The sequence below is a fragment of the Myotis lucifugus genome, unplaced genomic scaffold (assembly GCF_000147115.1).
Source record: "Myotis lucifugus unplaced genomic scaffold, Myoluc2.0 scaffold_186, whole genome shotgun sequence".
NCBI lineage: Eukaryota > Metazoa > Chordata > Mammalia > Chiroptera > Vespertilionidae > Myotis > Myotis lucifugus.
Genome location: NW_005871234.1, coordinates 2,388,573 through 2,406,739, shown reverse-complemented (window position 1 = coordinate 2,406,739; position 18,167 = coordinate 2,388,573). Strand labels below are relative to the sequence as shown.

General features: G+C 56.1%; 2 protein-coding genes across 3 annotated transcripts; both read left to right on the top strand.

Annotated features, from left to right (window-relative positions):
• Nucleotides 1-5,140: 5,140 nt before the first annotated feature.
• Nucleotides 5,141-8,446, top strand: PCGF1 (polycomb group ring finger 1). 2 transcript variants are annotated; one of them, XM_006096800.3, is made up of 10 exons: nucleotides 5,141-6,280; nucleotides 6,708-6,813; nucleotides 6,971-7,123; nucleotides 7,278-7,349; nucleotides 7,476-7,581; nucleotide 7,617; nucleotides 7,775-7,807; nucleotides 7,900-7,986; nucleotides 8,120-8,200; nucleotides 8,303-8,446. In XM_006096800.3, the coding sequence occupies exons 1-10, from the start codon at nucleotides 6,188-6,190 to the stop codon at nucleotides 8,348-8,350; spliced, it is 780 nt and encodes a 259-aa protein (XP_006096862.1). In that variant the 5' UTR covers nucleotides 5,141-6,187; the 3' UTR covers nucleotides 8,351-8,446. The 2 variants fall into 2 exon arrangements, 1 of the variants encoding a protein (XP_006096862.1); XR_330307.3 differs by lacking the exon at nucleotide 7,617 and having other exon boundaries at nucleotides 5,148-6,280.
• A 6,162-nt stretch (nucleotides 8,447-14,608) lies between these two features.
• On the top strand, nucleotides 14,609-16,138 carry LBX2 (ladybird homeobox 2). The gene is made up of 2 exons (XM_006096799.3): nucleotides 14,609-14,813; nucleotides 15,753-16,138. Exons 1-2 carry the CDS (start codon nucleotides 14,609-14,611, stop codon nucleotides 16,136-16,138), a joined length of 591 nt encoding a protein of 196 aa, XP_006096861.1.
• The last annotated feature ends 2,029 nt before the right edge of the window (nucleotides 16,139-18,167 follow it).

Sequence of the window (18,167 nt, the reverse complement as noted above, 5' to 3'; positions counted from 1 at the left end):
GAAGACCAAATCTCGTTGTGGCTTACAGGATGCGAAGGGCAGCAGCTGGGGACCGGCACGGGCGCCGGCAGGCCCGGGAAGGGAACAGGTGTGGGGAGCGGCGGCCGCGCGCAGCTGGTGGGCTCGAGCGGGGAGCAGCCACCCTGGGCCGGTGTTCTGGGGCGCCTCCTGGCCTCTTCCCGAGGCCCCCGGCTCCTTTCGGGAGCGCCAGCAATGGGTGCCCTGGTGTTTCTTAGAATTTCGATTTCCTGAAATGGGTGTAAAGCGGACTCGCGGCTGAACTCGGGCCAGCTCAGGCCGGTGTGAGTTTGGGGCTGTCTGTTCTGCCCCCGACAGGGGGGACTCTGCGCCTCCACTCTCCGCCTAGGAAGTCTCTTCTCACACTCTCCCCCACCCCACGCCCCGGCGGGAGGATGAAATCTCCACGGGAGACACTGAAGCCTTCAGAGGACCAGCCGCCTCATTTCCCATGGACGCTCCACCTACCCAAGCGCAGGACACTGTGCCTGGAGCGCGTCAGAGAAGCGAGGTGGGCAAAGACCAAAGCGGTTTGGTGACCTCATGACTTCTGGCCCGGGACCCAGGAGCTGGGAGTGCGTGAACTCGGCGTCCTTCCCCAGGATGGGACCCCTGGCCGGGCGGGCCCCTGCGCCTTAGACCCGCCCCTGCCGCCGCCCGGCCCGGTGCAGGCCGCCATAATCGGGTTAGCTGGGTCGGAATTACATTACCTTCCCCGGCCCGGCCTGGCCCCGGGGGGGCCCTGGCGCCTCCAAGCCGGTGAGACTGGGCGCAGGGAGAGGGGGGGGGCTTCTTCACATCCCGCGGACGGGTTGGCACCGACGAGCAGCTTGGCCCGCCTCGGACACGTGGTGGCCAAAGGGCCCCACCCCGATGTGCCAACCCAGCTCCTCGACCCCAGCCCACTCTGTGCTCCGTTCCAGGCTGCCTGGTGCTCCATGGGAGCCAGCGTGCCTTCTCCTTCTAAGCCTAGTAGACGGGTCTCCCTAGGAGCGCGGGATCTTCCAGTTGATTCTTCCGGATCTTCTGGGAAAGGCGCAGATCCTTCTTTCTCCCCAGCAGATGGGCTGGCAGACTGGTGCCTGGGGCAGGGTGATGGGTCCTTTCTCTCTAGGGGATGGAGGAATGGTATTTGAGCATCTGGGCAGGAAAATAAAGAAGAGAAAAAGGGAGTGGGCTCTCTCCCCACCAAAACCACCAGCCCCTCTGTTCTCAGAAGCCTCAGTTTGAAGGCTGGGGGAGGGAGCAGTGGGCATTAATACTAACATCCTTCCCCAACCTTGTTCACACCCATCATCCAATTCTTCCAGCCCTTACCCCGCCCTGTCAACCACCTCTTCTGAAAGGGGGTGGGGGACATGCAAATTTGGCAGGTGTGTTCTTGGTGAAAAAGACAGGCATCATCACCTCCCCTAGCCTTTCACAAAAGCACAAGCAACCTTTTCAACAATAGAGGGATGGGGCTACTAGGGCACGTGAAACCTGCTATTTAGGCAAAACCTTCTGAAATAGCGTGGCTGATCCCCCCAGATGTGAACAGAGAGGCTAAGGAGACAGCAAACTAAATAAGCCTTTGGCCCTGGCTGGGTAGCTCGGTTGGTTAGATTCTCATTCATTCTCTCTCTCTCTCTCCCTCCCTCCCTCCCTCCCTCCTTCCTTCCCTTCCTCTCTCCTTCCTACTCTCCTTCTCTCTTCCTCTAAAATCAATAAATAAAAAAATTTAAAATACATAAATAAAGCCTCTGAAGGGGACTGACCTGCAGGTTAGGAGTTTGCCAGTCCCTTTCCCACTCTAGGGGGTGGGCCTCTGAGAAGAGTGTGACACTAGTGTATCTCCAAACAAGCTGAATAAATGCATCAATGGAATGCATCAACGAGTGAATCAATGAAGAAGAAAAAGTCAGCCTAGTACAGACCTGTATACCTGCTTATTATACATCCTGCCTTTTAAGGTCAGCACAGATGGCACTGCCACCCAGAGATTGCCTAACTGATCCTTTAAGGAGAATGGCCATAAACCAGTAGTACATACACATCTTCTACAGAGTTAAAACTTTTTTTTTTCAGTGCCCCACTTCAAGAACAAGGGCTTTCAGTCTGTCAGCCACAGTCCTAGGAATTCCTCTGCTTGCCTTCACTTTGCGGATTCCCTGATTCTCTCGGAAGTGTGGTTCCTGCTAAGTTATGTTGAAGATGGAGGTTCTGTGGTCAGCACCTCCACCTCCCATACACACCGCTTTGGGTTTATCTCACCATATTCTACATGCATGTGGCCCCCAACTCTTCAAGTTTTCAAGCCTGTACCTTCACAAGAAGAGGCCACATGCCCAGCCTGTGCTTCTGTGCCTTCCCTTCCTTCCTGCTATTGGTATAGTAGCCTTCCCTTGAGATGGTCCCCCCACTCCTGTATCATCATTTCTCTCATTAACTTAGCTCTTCCTACCCCAACTGTCTTAGATCGCTGTTATCTCCCATCCAAGTACTAACCAGGCCCGACCCTGCTTAGCTTCCGAGATCAGACGAGATCGGGCGCGTTCAGGGTGGTATGGCCGTAGACAGATCGCTGTTATCTAGGCAAAGTCTTTGCCCGACTCTTCATGGAAGATTGTTTTCTTTTCGTGCCCACACCCACTGCCTCCATTTCCTCATTAAATTTATTCTTTTAACCCACTGCAAGCTGGCTTCACAACACCAACCATCTCAGGAAGCGTCAGTATCCAGTGTCCATTACCCAGAGATTTCAGACATGTTTTACTTCATTGATCACCATTTCTTGAAATGTCCCCTTTTTCGGCTTCCTTATGTAATACTGTCTTTTTTTTTTAAATATATTTTATTGATTTTTTACAGAGAGGAAGGGAGAGAGATAGAGAGTTAGAAACATCGATGAGAGAGAAACATCCATCAGCTGCCTCCTGCACATCTCCTACCGGGGATGTGCCCGCCACCCAGGTACATGCCCTTGACCGGAATCGAACCTGGGACCTTTCAGTCCGCAGGCCATCGCTCTATCCACTGAGCCAAACCGGTTTCGGCTATGTAATACTGTCTTATTCTACATCTTTGGACTTGCATAGTGACTGCTTATGTTTTTTTCCTCCACTGGCTTTTCTTTTTCTACTATTGACTGTGAGCATTCTTTAGAGTCCAGACTTCAGTTTTCTCTCTGTCTCCATCTGCTCAGGTTTCATCCATTTCAATAGCTCCATCTACTACATCCACCCAGAAAACTCTGAGACCTTCATCCCTGGTTCTGACACTGGTGCTCCAGCCCCACCATTCCAGCCTTCTGGCCAACTGCACCTGCCTTTGCTGCAGCCACCTTAAGTCCACCAGGCTGGAAGACAGGCTCTCCGCCCAAGCTCCTTACTCCCTCCTATTGTGCTTTCCTTTGAAATTCATATACAGCCCTTCCTTTCCATTCCCACTGATAAAAGCCTAATCTAGGCCATCATCACAACTACCTACATTCATTCATTTGTTCATCCAGAAAAAAAAATGTTTTTAATCCTCATCCGATATTATCCATTGATTTTTAGAGAGAGGGAAAGACAGAGAGAAACATGGATTGGTTGCCTCCTGCAAGAGCCCTGACCAGGGCCCAGGCCAGGGAGGAGCCTGCAGCCATGGTACATGCCCTTGACTGGAATCAAACCCTGACTGGAATCAAACCCAGGACCCTTTGGTCTGCAGGCCAACACTCTATCCCCTGAGCCAAACTGGCTAGGGCCATCCAGAAATTTTTTATTGAACATGGCACTGTTAGTCCTCTGTACCTGGCACTGGAGATATAAGATGTATAAACACAACAGGGGAAAACAGTCTATGCCACTGAGAAGCTTATATTTTAGTGGGGGAGGCAGGTGTAAAACAAGAAAAATATACATTAAATAATAATAATTCCCAAAAAGAACAAAATAAAGCAAGGAAGGGGGAGAAGAAATAAAAGGGTAGGGAGCTGTGATTTATCTAGAATAATCAAAAAAGGCCTTGTGGAGTGCCAGGCTGGTGTGGCTCAGTGGCTGAGCATCAACTTATGAACCAGGAGGTCAGGACTCATGCCCAGGTTGCATTGGGGGGCTCTGCTCCCAGTAGAAGACCTGCAGGGGGCAGCTGATCAATGATTCTCTCTCTCATCATTGATGTTTCTCTCCTTCTCCCTTTCTCTCTGAAATCAATAAAAATGATAATAATAATAAAGGCCTTGTGGAGTAAAGACCTGAAGGAAGAAAGGTACCATTTGGGCATCTGAACTTTTCCAGTTGGTGACAGTGTGGGAGTACATTCTGGTGTGTCTGTGGAGCAGTGAGAGGTCAGTGTGGCCAGAGACTGAGTGACTGCGAGACCATGCAGAGCCTTGCAGGCCACTGTAAGGACTTTGCCTTTTATTCTGATTAAAAAGGGAAGCTGCCCCAGTGGTTTGGCTCAGTGGATAGCGTTGGCCTGCGGACTGAGGGGTCCCGGGTTGGATTCTGGTCAAAGGTGCATGCCCAGGTCCCAGGTGAAAATATATTTTTTTAATAAAGGGAAGTTATTGGAAGTTTATAAACAAAAAAGTAAGGCACCCATTTTTAAATTTTATTTTTAACAGCTTTCTTAAGGTAAACCTGACATACAATACACTGCACATATTTAAAGGGTACAATGTGAAAAAAATAAAGTGTACAATGTGATAAGTTTTGACGTATGCATACACCCATGAAACCACCAACACAAACAAGATAATAAACATACCCATCAACTCAAATTTTTTCCCTTATATCCTTTTTTATTCCTATTTTACCAGAATTACTCTGAGCTGCTGTATTGAAAATTGCTGAAAGAGGGGCAACGGTGGAGGCAAGAAAAGCGGGCAAAAAAACCAGTACTCATCCAGAGGACAGATGATGGCATCTTGGACCAACGAGGTAAGCCATGGCTATAGTGAGTAGGTGATTAAAGCATCACCACTCCCAAAACTTCTTGCCGCTTATCCACTCCAGTTCACTCTGAACATCAATGCACAAAAATGTTTCTCTCATAGGGTCACCCCCCTCTGCAAAAGAGTCAGCTAGCTCTCCAAGGCCCACACCCTCAAAGTCCCAGCTCCGTCCAGTCCTGCTGCTTCTACCACTGCTCTCAAATGCACCCCTTGGCCTCCTCCCTGTCCCCCTCGGCCCCTCCCCTCCGCGCAGCCTTCCTCTTCTATTCCCACCACACTTCTTCCGCACCCCAGCTCTAAACTGTGCCCACACCAAGCCCCACCTCCTTCAGCAAGCCTTTCGAGGTCTGCACTGGGATCTCCCCTTCTTTCATCTCCAACTGCACTTGGTGCTAATACTTCACAGTAAACTGACCCTTGGTTTTAGTGCTACTGGAGGCACCTGGGGACAGCGGCGCGCAAGCTTTCGGGACCCCTGCGTCTCCCCCAAACACCGAGCTGAGCTTCTGCTCCTGCAGGGACCCGCCGCCGGGGCGCGTCGGCGTGCGGCCGTGTCCTAGTCGTCCTCCCCTCCTCCTTCGGCATCTGCTCTGCATTAGTCTGTCCCAGGCCTCCGCAGGCGCCGGTGATTGAATCATCATCATTAACGAGGGCCTGCCCCCCTCCTCCCGGCGGCAGGGGAGGACGGCGGGGGGGATGTAAGATCACTACCAAGTCTCTAGGGGTTCCTCCTCCCGTCGCCCTCCCCGAGCCTCCGCAAAGCCCCGGGAAACTCCCGCTCTGGAGCCGGGAGAAGGCCCACCGTCGGAGGTAGCTCCGCATTGTCTTGCGTCGGCCGACGAGAGCGACATAACACGGAGAGCGCGGGAGGGGCTTTAGCGTGGTTGTCACCAGAGCTGGGCGACCCTGCGCGGTGGCGGGCGGAGACGCCCGGCCTTCGGGGGAAGGAGGAGGCAGGCTTTTGCCGGCTCCAAAAGTTCGTCCCGAGGTCCGGTCGGGTCTACGATGATTATTACTGCAGGAGGTCAATGAGATAGGGCCCCTCCCCACACACCCCCCACTCCCCAATTACCAACTGCGGAGGGGGAGGGGCCACTGGGGCTCAGGTGAGCACACGGGGGAGAAAGGACGTGGGCGGGGCCTTACGGAGAGTCAGCGAATCCGAAAAGACCTAAGCCCTCGTTGCTCGGCGACAAGTCCCGCCCTGCAGGCGGCACCGGAAGTGGCAGGCCAGGATCAGCCTTTAAGATGGCGTCTCCTCAGGGGGGCCAGATTGCGATCGCGATGAGGCTTCGGAACCAGCTCCAGTCAGTGTACAAAATGGACCCGCTACGGAACGAGGTGCAGGGGCGGCAGGGTTACTGCTGTGGTCGGCCAGCGGGGCTGACTGGGGCCGACTAGAGGACAGGCCGGGACCGGCCGGGCGCCCAGTGCGCCTGCGCAGAGGCGGGGGTCACAGTGCGCCTGCGCGATTGCGGTCCGAGTTGCCAAACTCTGGGCTAAGACGCCTGCGTGTTGTGCCGCTGTCGTCGTATGGTCTCCCCTGGGAAAGGAAGGTCGGGCCAGTCCACGTGAAGGGAGCCCCCGCTATGCGCGGAGACCTCTGCTGGGCGAGGGGTAGTGTCAGACCCCGGGAGCTAAGCCCTTGCTGACCATGCAAGGTGCGGGGTTTGGCTGTGAGATGTGATGAAAGAGGGGACTCCCAGGCTGGGAAGGCACCGGGGTTGGGATTGGGAAGGGTGATCGGTGACGGAGGGTGTGTCCGCAGGAGGAGGTCCGAGTAAAGATCAAAGACTTGAATGAACACATCGTCTGCTGCCTGTGCGCTGGCTACTTCGTGGATGCCACCACCATCACAGAGTGTCTCCATACTTGTGAGTTCCCTGGACCCTGGCTGGTTCTTCCAGGCCCTGGTTCCCACCCAGCTGGCTGGTAGCCTCTGCACCGCCTGCCCCAACCACCCAGGCACCCCGTCCAGCCCGAGAACCTGATTCCCCGAGGGCCTGAGAGTCTGTTTTCCTTTTCCTCCAGTCTGCAAGAGTTGTATTGTGAAGTACCTCCAAACCAGCAAGTACTGCCCCATGTGCAACATCAAGATCCACGAGACACAGCCACTGCTCAACCTCAAACTGGACCGGGTCATGCAGGACATCGTGTACAAGCTGGTGCCCGGCTTGCAAGACAGTGAGTGACCAACCTGACTCTGAGGGGCTTCTAGAGGACGGATGCTGGGTAGCAGCTTGCGGTGACGAGGGCTTTGGTGGGCATCGTGTAGGTAAAGAGGTTGACAGCCAGAGGGACAGTTAAGACTTGACTCCCATACTCCACTCCCTTCCAGGTGAAGAGAAACGGATTCGAGAATTCTATCAGTCCCGAGGCTTGGACCGAGTCACGCAGCCCGGTGGGGAAGGTATGTCCCTTGGCAGCAGGAGGGTAAGGGAAAGCCCCCAGAGCATTCCTCCTGCCCAGTTTTGCTCTCTGGGGGAAGAGGAGTGTGGAATCTGTGCTGCTCGCCTCACTACTCTGTCTTTCTCAGAGCCAGCCCTGAGCAACCTCGGCCTCCCCTTCTGCAGCTTTGACCATTCGAAAGCCCACTACTATCGCTATGATGAGCAGCTGAGCCTGTGCCTGGAGCGGCTGAGGTGAGAGGCAGGTCCTGGGCTGTCTGAAGTGAGAGTGTCAATGACCCAGAGTCGGGGAGGGGCTCACGGAGAGGGCTGGCAGTAGGCTAAGCGAGTGTCTGTTCCCTTGAAGAGAGAATGCCATGCTGCTGGGTGGGCATGCGGGGGAGGGGAGGATGATAGTGCTCCCTAACCTGTGTCTGTTTGCCCCCAGTCTGGCAAAGACAAGAACAAAAGCGTCTTGCAGGTGAGAGGGCTGTGGGAGGGCCTCTCAGGAGACTCACCTCCTCGGGGCCCTTCTCTCACACTCCTTGTCCTCCTTTCCCTGCCCACCCTCAGAACAAATATGTCCGGTGTTCTGTTAGAGCCGAGGTTCGTCATCTCCGGAGGGTCCTCTGTCACCGCTTGATGCTAAATCCCCAGCATGTGAGTGTCCCACAGTAGGTTTCTTTGGGAGGAGAAGGGGCCACAGGGGGAGGGAGAGTTTAGAGGGGACCAGGCGAGTTCTTGATGGTGCGAAAGGAGACTTCCTAACACAGTGCTCCCACCTCCCTGCTAGGTGCAGCTCCTCTTTGACAATGAAGTTCTCCCCGATCACATGACCATGAAACAGATCTGGCTCTCCCGATGGTTCGGCAAGGTGAGCCAGGTCCAAGGCAGTTCCAGGGCAGGGGTGGGCTGAGGGGGCCTTTTTCGCAGGAACTCTCCCGCTGACGACTTCTTCCCCTTGTTCTCCCCTTAGCCAGCCCCTTTGCTTTTACAGTACAGTGTGAAAGAGAAGAGGAGGTAGGGGCCAAGCCCCTGCTCCACCCCTCTCCCCGTCCCTCCCCAGATATTTATGTGAAATTGTGGCTTTATTTTTTGAAATAAAAACTTTTAAAAAGCACCTCTCTTCTTCCTTCTTATCCCTACCACACACTCATACTTTGTCCTGTGTCCTGCTTCCCTCAGAAATCCTCTGAGTGTCATCAAGAAGGATGACCCTCAGCAAATGACCACAGGAGAGGGGTAGAGGACCCTACTTACGTAAAACCCAGGTGAGCTGAGTGAAGTCAGGCCCCCGCACCAGCTGTTTTGGTGAAGGGAAGTTTTTCTGGAGGGGAACTCTCTCTGTCCTTGAATGTTGCAACATGTGGCAAGGGCCGGAGTGTCCTAAGGCAAGAGTGGTGAGAGTAGGGCTTGGGTTGGACAGTGGTCACTGCAGGACTGGAGAAGAGTGATATTATAAAGAAAAATCCAAAGATGTGCATAATCAGAGGAGGCTAAAAAAAAGGGGCATGGGACACTCACAGGGATCGAGTTGGAGACATGGCTGTCTAGTCAAGCTTCAGCAGGCCTACAGGTACCTGGGCGAGGGGAGGCCAGCTGTAGAGAGAGGAATTGAGGGGGAGAGGGAGCTGGTGCCCAGGAGGGCAAAGGCAGCTCCAAGGAACAAGAGGGAAGCAGCAAGGCTAGCACTCCACTGAGTAAGTCAGCAAGCTTCCTGGTCTGTGCCAGCCTGGCCATGAGCACTGAGCTCTGGAAATAAACCCAGCCAGCATTCCTGTTCTGTGGGTCTCTAACTAGGGTAGCCAGAACTTGCAGTGTGTGTGTGTGTGTGTGTGTGTGTGTGTGTGTGTGTGTGTGTGTGAGAGAGAAAGGGTGGTTCTGAGGAGTGACTGGAGGGAGAGGTGTGGGCTAAGGGGAAAGATAGACACCCCTGGGGACTTGGGCGGCTCAAGCAGCTGCAGGAATTGGGGAGTGTCTGATTGGGGCTGGGCTTGGGTCAGGAATGCCCAGCCAGCCCTGGCTGGTGGTTCAATGGTTAGAGTGGCCACTGGTGCACCAGAGGGTCATGGTTCGATTCCCTGCCAAAGGCAGGTCCCTGGGTTGCAGGTTCATTGCTGTTTGGCCTCCTCTGTTGGTGCGTGGGGGAAGCAACCAGTCACGGGTGTCTTTCACAGGATGTTTCTCTCCCCCCTCCCTCCCTTCCACTCTGAAAAACAATGGAAAAAATATCCTCAGGTGACGATTAACAAAAATAAACAAAAAGAATGGCCAGCTAAAAGAGGAGGCTGCCTGAGGGCCCCCAGGCCTGAAGACCAAACCTGGGGGTGAGGCCTTTGATGACACCTGGCTTGGGGCCCAGGAGCAGCCGGGGGCATTCGGGCCGGATCTGGGGGAGCAGCTGCCCCGCCTCACCCCCAGCTCAAGGCAGCCTGATTTCTGTCTGTCGGCGGCTGTGCAGCGGCCAACTTCCCCAGGTTGCTGACGCAGGCCAGCTGCGGGCTCCGCATCTCTCTCCCTCATCTAGGGGCTCCTTCCCCTGCTCTCTGGCCTGCTCCACGCAGCAGACCCTATCCCCCGGGTCACTTGGTTCTGGATCTGCGCCAGGGGCCAGGGCGGATGGATCCCGCCCGCGGTTCTCTTGGGCTCTGACAGCCCGCGCGCACCGGCCCGCTCCTGGCGTCCATGTCAGTCCTCACCCGCAGGCCCTCGCCCGCCGGTGCCTCTGCCGCCGCCCTATCTCACCCAGCCGCTTCCGCCTGGGAGATTCGCCCCAGCCTTTGGCACAGAGAGGGGGGGACTCGTCCTTCTCAGCCTGGCCTGTTTCTCCCAAGACTTGGGGTAGGGGGAGGCTGGGAGAGGATATAAGGACAAGGGACTGACTTCCCCGGGACCCTGAGTCCCAGGGTGTAAGTGTGCAGAGGCGGGAGGCGTCTGAGTATCCGGCAGCTCCCCATCCGGCCCGCCCGCACACCCCGGGCTGGCGGCGGTTACGCAGAGCTGTGTGAACCAGTGTAAAGGGCCGGAAAGAACTTACAAACCCGAGTCCTAGAAATAACGAAACTGAAACTTGAGGATCCAAATCCGTTCACTCTGCAGTAATGTTTTCGGCAAGAGAAAATCCCAGAAGTGTGCGAGATGGATGGATGCCCGCGCCAAGCTCCTCTGCTTGGAGTTTCCCCCATAAACTCCCACTTACCTCTCATGCTGGCTAAAGTTATTGGGGCAAGGCGGGCGAGGGGGTGGGGGGGCATATCTCCCAGACTGTCCTTTGCACCGCCCCAGGGGAGTTATTCTGAGGATTCCCCCAATACCTCCCCCACACACACTCACAAAATTCAGAGGATTGCCTAGGGTGCAACATCTGAAGACTAAAGGTAGTTTATTGAGCAGATTTCTGTACCAACAAGAGGGGTCAATCTGGGGCAGGCCTAGGTGGGGTTGAAGGGACTCACCAGATGAGAGGCTGCGGATGGCTGGGTGAGTGAGAGGCGCGGTGTCTGGGAATGAGAGAAAAGGTGGGGGTGATGAGGAAGGGGAATAAGGTTGGAGATAAGGTGCAGAGATGAGGAAATGGAAATCTGAAAGGGCCTGATGGGAGGTGAGAGAAAGTATTAAGGGGGAATTGAGCCCTAGCTGGTTTGGCTCCGTTAGCCTGCGGACTGAAGGGTCCCGGGTTTGATTCCCACCAAGGGCACATGCCCAGGTTGTGGGCTTGATCCCCAGTAGGGGGTGTGCAGGAGGCAACCTACCAATGATTCTCTCTCAACATTGATGTTTTTCTCTCCCTCTCCCTTCCTCTCTGAAATCAATAAAAAATATTTTTAAAAAGAGGGAATTTAGCCCAGCCGGTGTGGCTCAGTGGTTGAGTGTCAACCCATGAGCCAAGAGGTCACAGGTTCAATTCTGGTCAGGTTAGGGCACATGCCTGGTTGCGTGCTTGATCCCCAGTGGGGGGCATGTAGGAAGCAGCAGATCAATGTTTCTCTCTATTCTTCTCCCTTCCTCTCTCTCTAAATCAATAAAAACATATTTTTTATTTAAAAATATATTTATTGCCGAAACCGGTTTGGCTCAGTGGATACAGCGTCGGCCTTTGGACTGAAGGGTCCCAGGTTCGATTCCGGTCAAGGGCATGTACCTGGGTTGCAGGCACATCCCCAGTGGGGGATGTGCAGGAGGCAGCTGATCGATGTTTCTCTCTCATCGATGTTTCTAACTCTCTATCTCTCTCCCTTCCTCTCTGTAAAAATTCAATAAAATATATTTTTAAAAAATAAAAATAAATTTATTGATTTCAGAGAGGAAGGGAGAGGGAGAGATAGAAACATCAATGATGAGAATCATTGATTGGCTGCCTCCTGCACGCCCCTAGTGGGGATCGAGCCACAACCCGGGCATGTGCCCTGGCCGGAATTGAACCAGGACCCCAGTCCGCAGGCCGAAGCTCTATTCCACTGAGCCAAACCTGCTAGGGCAATATATTATTTTAAGAGAGAATTGAGGCACCTTCCTGAGGGAGTGAAAGTCGGCATGTGGAGATCTCTATGAGGGGAGGGAGTGGAAGACCCTGAAGTTTCTGAACAGAACAATGAGGGAATCTGAGGAGAAGTGAGGGATGCTTGAGATGCAGGAGAGGAAACTGTCGTCCTGGTAGGGATGGGGCTAGCCTTGCTGACATGATTTATGTCTTGTGGATGGCTCTAGGAAGGACCCAAGGCAGGGAGGGTTGGACCATGGGAGGGGGGAGGAAGAGGCTCACATCAGGGAGCACTGGGACCTGTCAGCCCCCCCCCCAAACTGAGTGGGGGAAGTCTATGAGTCAACTGAGTGCCCCCCAAGCCTAGAACCCAGGTTTAATCTTTTAATCTTCCTCATTAATCACTCACCCTCCTCCTACCCGCTCCGAGGATCCGGTTTCTCTCCAGCTCAGGTTCCAGAGGCTTCGCTGGGAAAAGTCCCCTCCTGTGGCCCCACAATAGGCTGGACAAGTCGCTGGCTGCTGGGGAGACCTTAGTTGGGCTCTGCTGTCAGCAGCCTCCTCCCATTACTAGTCTCTCCTTCCCTCTCCTCCCCCAAACGCACATCTGGGGATTGCCCCTAACCCCATTGTCCAACCCCATTACCAGAGCCCAGTTAGCATAGCAGAGAAGGTAGGCAGGAGAGATGGCAGGGGAGGAAGGCCAGGGCCCTTTAGGAGAGCCCCACACTCCCCACAGACACACACTAGATACTGAGAGCAAGAGATGACAAATGCAACACAGATGATGCATGAGTGAAAGTTGTAGTGTCTGGTGACTGGCCTGGTACACGAGCTAGCCAGTTCCTGCATCCTCCTGGGACCCTCTTTAATTTCAGATTAAGTGAAACCACCAGGATGGTTCAGAGGGCTAAGGCCTCCAGCTAGGAGGATCTCTCCTGACCCTCCTCTGCCCCCCACCATTAATAACCAATTAACAAGGTCCTGACGCATCTCAGCTTTCTGCTGTGGCCTGGCTATGCTCTCTGACCCATTGGGCTGTGTTGCTCAGGCTGCCACCAGAGCACTGTGAGTATCTGTGGGTATGGGGGGAAGGGATGGTCATTGAAGGGAGCCTTTGCCAAAAAGACTCTGTGTTTGTCTACTTCCATTGGGTGGTGAGGTCAGTATCACACGGTGAGGTTTCTTACACCCTCCCCCCCACCCCCACTGTGATCAAAGTGTCTTCCTGTCTTTGTCAAGGAGTCTTTGGCCCACATGCCTCAGATCTCCCAAGCTCTGATTGGGGCACCCCAACCACAGGCTCCGCTTGACCCAGGGAATAGACCGGTAGACCCAGAAGATCACTGCACAGATGGTGGGAGGTGTAGAGGTTTACAGAGAAGGTGACAGAATGGACAGTCCAGGAGGGACCGGCCTACTTCTTCATGGCACTGATAGGAAAAAACTAGAAGAAACCCATAGCAGAGAGTTCCTTCAGAGTGCCAGTTCCGCAGGAGTGGTGGGGCTTGTCTCTGGGTTATAAACCCACCGGCTATTTGGGATGTGATATGCGAACAAAAGCCTTGCCTTGTTGGCTCTGCTGGTGGAGCAGCTGTCCCAGAACTGCCTTATTCCTACAATGGAGGGCGGTGGAGGTGCTCACCCTGGTGTGAGCCCTGGGTTAGGTGAGGGGGATGGGGGGGAGTGGGGGGGGAAGAAGAGAAGAGCGAATGACATCTAGGATGCAGATAAAATAGGAATGACTATCGCAGTCCTTAGAGTTTGTCCCTGGCTTGGCAGGGGTTTCTGTTCCAGAATCTGGTTGGATGTATCAAGTCACTCCTCTATAGGGGCCCCTCTCACCACTGCTCCCAGGCTGGGGAACCCCAACTGGGACTACAGGAGCTTAATGAGGAAACAAAGGCATCAACTGATAGACTCAGGGGTAACCAGAAGGCCCTCTGTGGAGGCCAGTCTTTCCTGGCACAGACCCCTCCTGAGCAATAACCCTCGCTCTGGGTTTGCTGTGTCTTCTCTCCTGAGGGCCAGGTCTCCCCGCTTCTCCATGTTTTGTTTTGCTTTTTTAATTGATTTCAGAGGGCCTCTGAGCCCTGCTGGGGCAGCCTTGGGTCCAGCCTCAGAGCCGGCTGGAGTCCACTCACCTGCGCCGGCTTGTGCATCGCATCCCCACTAGACCCAGTGCAGTCGCTCTGCCGGCCAAGCGACTTGAGTCCCCCCAGGCCCAGTGCCCGCTAATAACTTCCAGCCGCGGGGACCTACTTTAAGAGCTTTCAGCAGGAGTGGGGCGGGGAGGAGGCGGCCAGGTCAGGAGACTGAGGTCCTTCCTAGGTGGGATGGGGATCTTAGCACAGTCAACTCTGAGCTCCTCGGAATTTTGCAAATCTCCGGCGCTGCGACCAGGGAAAGCAATTTTATTGCCTACGAGAGTTTATGAGCCGGAGCGGCGGCTAGGCGGGAGGGGGCCGCCCAGCAAGGGTCCAGCCAGAGTGAGCACAGGGCCGCGCCGGCAGCGCGGAGCAGCCAGGGGGCCAGTGCTGGCGAGTTACTCCGCCGGCTTCTCTGCGCGCCCCCGTAGCCTGTAGAAGAAATACCGCTGCCGGGACGTCTACCAGCTCCAGACCCACGGCGGCCCGGGGTTAGGGAGTGGGGGCGCAGGAGGAGGGGCACTCGGGGCTCGGGCCCAGCGTGGGGGGCGGGTCGGAGGAGGGGGCCCAGATCGGGAGCCGCGCGCTGGGGCCCAGGCGGCTGCGGAGCCGAGCACAGCGGGCGGCAGGACGGCCGCAGCCCGGCCGGCCGGCCATGAGCTCGGGCCCCGAGCCCCGGACAGCCCGCACACCCTTCAGCATCGCGGATATCCTAGGCCCTGGCATGGCCCCTCGAGGACCCTCTGCGCCGCAGCTTCCAGAGTCCAGCCCAGGTCCCACGTCGCCGCTGTGCGCGCTGGAGGAGCTGACTAGCAACGCTTTCCGCGGACTAGACGGGCTCGCCCTGCAGCGCTCCGAAGGTACAGCGCCGGCCAGGTCGCGCCCTGGGGCTTGGCCTTCTCCCCGTCTCTCTCTTCCAAGGTCCCGGCCGCCACCCCAATCTGCCCCCTGCCCTCAGCTCACGTGCGGGGTCTTGCACCTCCCGCTGCTCACCTCCCCTCTGTTGGTTCCCAGGCTCCCGGGCTGCCGGCGCTGAGGGAAGGGCCGGGCGGTCTAGAACTGAGCGACCCATTAGTCCTTTCGATGTAGGCGGGGCAGTCGCGACAGAAAGGAGACAAAAGGCCTGAGCCGGAGGCCGTAAAACAGTGAGCTAGGGCGAGGCGGGCGTGGAAGGTGCTGGGAGGCGAGGCTCCGGCTCCCCGGGTAATCACACTCCGCTCCGAGTCCGTCCCTCCCCGAGCGGGCGCAAGGAGCTGAAGAGCCTTGGGGCCGCCAGGGTCCCCGGCTCGAACTCCGCCTTTCCTTGCCCTCTACACACTCACTACCTCCCTTCTGTGCTTGGGGTGGGGGTGGGGGGGGAAGCATGTCACTAAGAGAGTAGCCGTTAGTGCCCGACACGACCCCCAAGTCTAGAGAAGGGCCCGATCGGGGTCCTGTTACACTCACCACCTCTGGTGCTGGTCCCGACCTGCAAGCCGGCTCCATCGGAGCCTCCGGGAGGCCTCCGCGGCCCCGCGCCAGACGTCCTGACCCTGCAGCTTGCCTCCCCCGGCCTGGCCGGCCTTCCTCCCTCTCCTCTCGCCGGATGCCCTCAGCCTGCTGCCTCCCGCATCCCCGTGGCTGGTTCCACTTCGTGCCCACCCCCTCCTCGGCCTGCCCCTCGCGCATTTCGCTAAGCGACCGCGGTGACCTCCCGCACCTTCACCCCCACCCTGGAACTCTGGTAGCGGCGGGGTTTCCCTCCAGGACGGAAGCCCATTCCCGCAGCCTGGAGACTGACTCGCACCCCATCTCCGCAGGCCGCGCGGCCCCGGGCGCTCTGGGCCACGGCCCCGCGGGCCGCAGACGGCGCAAGTCCCGCACGGCGTTCACGGCGCAGCAGGTGCTGGAGCTGGAGCGGCGCTTCGGGTTGCAGAGGTACCTGGCGCCCCCGGAGCGGGACGGGCTGGCGGCGAGGCTCGGCCTGGCCAACGCGCAGGTCGTCACGTGGTTCCAGAACCGGCGCGCCAAGCTCAGGCGCGACGTGGAGGAGATGCGCGCCGATGTGGCCTCGCTGCGCGCGTTGAACCCCGAAGTCCAGGGCCGCCTCGCGCTGCCAGACAGCGCCCGCGGCCTCGGCCTGGGCCCGGAGCGGCCGGACTCCGGGCCCCGCCTGTCGGACGAGGAGATACAGGTGGACGATTGAAGGCAGAGCCGCCGCCCTCGCTCCGGAGCGGAGACTTCTAGCCCTCTCGCCCCTGCACCGCGCACCCGGTCCGGGGTGCGGATGGAGGGTGGCTGTCGGCCTCGGCCTCTTCCAGCTCACAGTGCAGACGCCCACCTTTCCTAGTTATTGAGAATAAAGTGGAGACTCCTTTGCGCCCCGCCTCAATCCCGCCCCGAGCGGCGAGAGCAAAATCTGCTGGTTATTTCGGGTATTCCTTGCTTGGCATGTGCGGAGCGGTTTTCTTTAACCCTCATGGCAAGCAACCCTACAAGGTAGGTGATCTGATTGTGGCCATTGTACAAAGGAAGAGCCCTTGGTCAGGATTGGCCCCTGGCATCTCTCCGGCCTTCAGAGCTCAGGAGACTCGGGGCTGCGCGGAGGGGGATGAACTCCAGTAGCTGCGGGAGGACCTCCCCTACGAGCTGCCTGGGTTGCAGTTCCCCTTGCCTTTGATCCCCCGAAACCTCTGAGACCTTGACCCTAACCTCAAGCCGGGCCCCAAATTGAGGACGTTTTGCCCGACTTTTTTTTCCCACTTGAGGCCATTTGTTAATGGAGCCCCGCCCCTTCTCCCCACCCCACCTGAAAGAACCCTAAGCTGAGTCACAAGTGATGCAAAGTGAAGGGGGGGGGGACACCCCTACTTCCGGGACCTCCACTCCACTCTGGGGCGGGAAATGTTCCCACTAGGATGGCAGAGGCGGCGGCGACAGGGTGGGGTGGCCCCGACCACCGAGGCGGAGGTTGGAGTAACTGCCTACCTCCACTGGCAGACTTTTCTGAGATTAATGTATCCCACTGGTGACTAATCACCCTGGTGCAGTGTGATGGGGAGGGAAGAGGAGCACTCAGTAGCTACAGACCTTCGTCTATGCACGTACCTCCCAGATAATCAGCGGAAGACTGTGCTTGGGTGTCTTTCCTGCTTCCCCTCTCTCCCAGGCAGTCCCTTGTCAGATCTTCCCATGCATCTGCCCAGGAACCACAGGCTCACTCGAAAGGGTTCAGGAGGCTCAGCTGGGGTCTCAGTTGCAGGGGAGGCCCCAGGAGAGGATATTTCAGGGAGAGGGAACAAGGCTGGAAGGCAGAGGGAACCTGGCCTTTTCAGACCATGGCTACCACTCACTGAGCAGTTCCAGGTGCCTTGCAAGGATTAATCTTCACAATAACCCCAGGAGATAATGAGGCTTTAATTTCATTTTAAGGATAAGGAAACTGGATGGATCACAGAAGCCCAAGGGAACTTGGTCATGTCATGAAGCTTCTAAATGGTGGGGCTGGGACTCACCTGCTTGTCTGACTCATAGCTCATGCTGTTGGCCACGTTAGGTTCTGTCCCTGTAAGTGTGACTGGGCCTAACTGAAAGAAAAGAGATTACAGAGAGAGCGGGGGAGACGGGCCAAGGGTAGAAATGTAGGCATTGCACTGTAGACAGAACCTGGTCCTTGGGGGTTTTGGAGGAGAGGCATGAGAGCAGTGTTTAGGGTGGACAGAGACTGAGGAAGTAGTGTATTTCTGGCTACTGCAAAAGGTAAGAGCAGTGAGAATTCAGGGCCAGACTTGGAGTGGGGAAAGACAGAGGTTGTCAGAAAAGATGAATCAGTGTGATTCTCCCAGTGACGAAAAATTGCATGAGTCAGTGACAACCTTGCAAACCTGGGCAACTGGAAAATGGCATCATGGACATAAACAGACAATGATAACTAGGAGAGAGCTACGAATCTGTCAGCCATTATATACAAAAAGTATTTGTAACTGTGTTGTCCCTTCAATACACACACACACACACACACACACACAACCTGGTTCATGTTCAAGGCCCTTGCTTATCTCCTTTTTCCCCCTTCTAAAGGCCTCTCTGGAACCTTTAGAGTAGGGTGACCAACTTATTCCTGTGTAACCAGGACTTCCTTCCCAGTTTTAGCATTGAAAGCCCCACACCCTAGGGAACCCCTCAGTCCCAGGAAAATCAGGATGGATTAGCGCTCTGCTTTCCAGCCCTGGGGG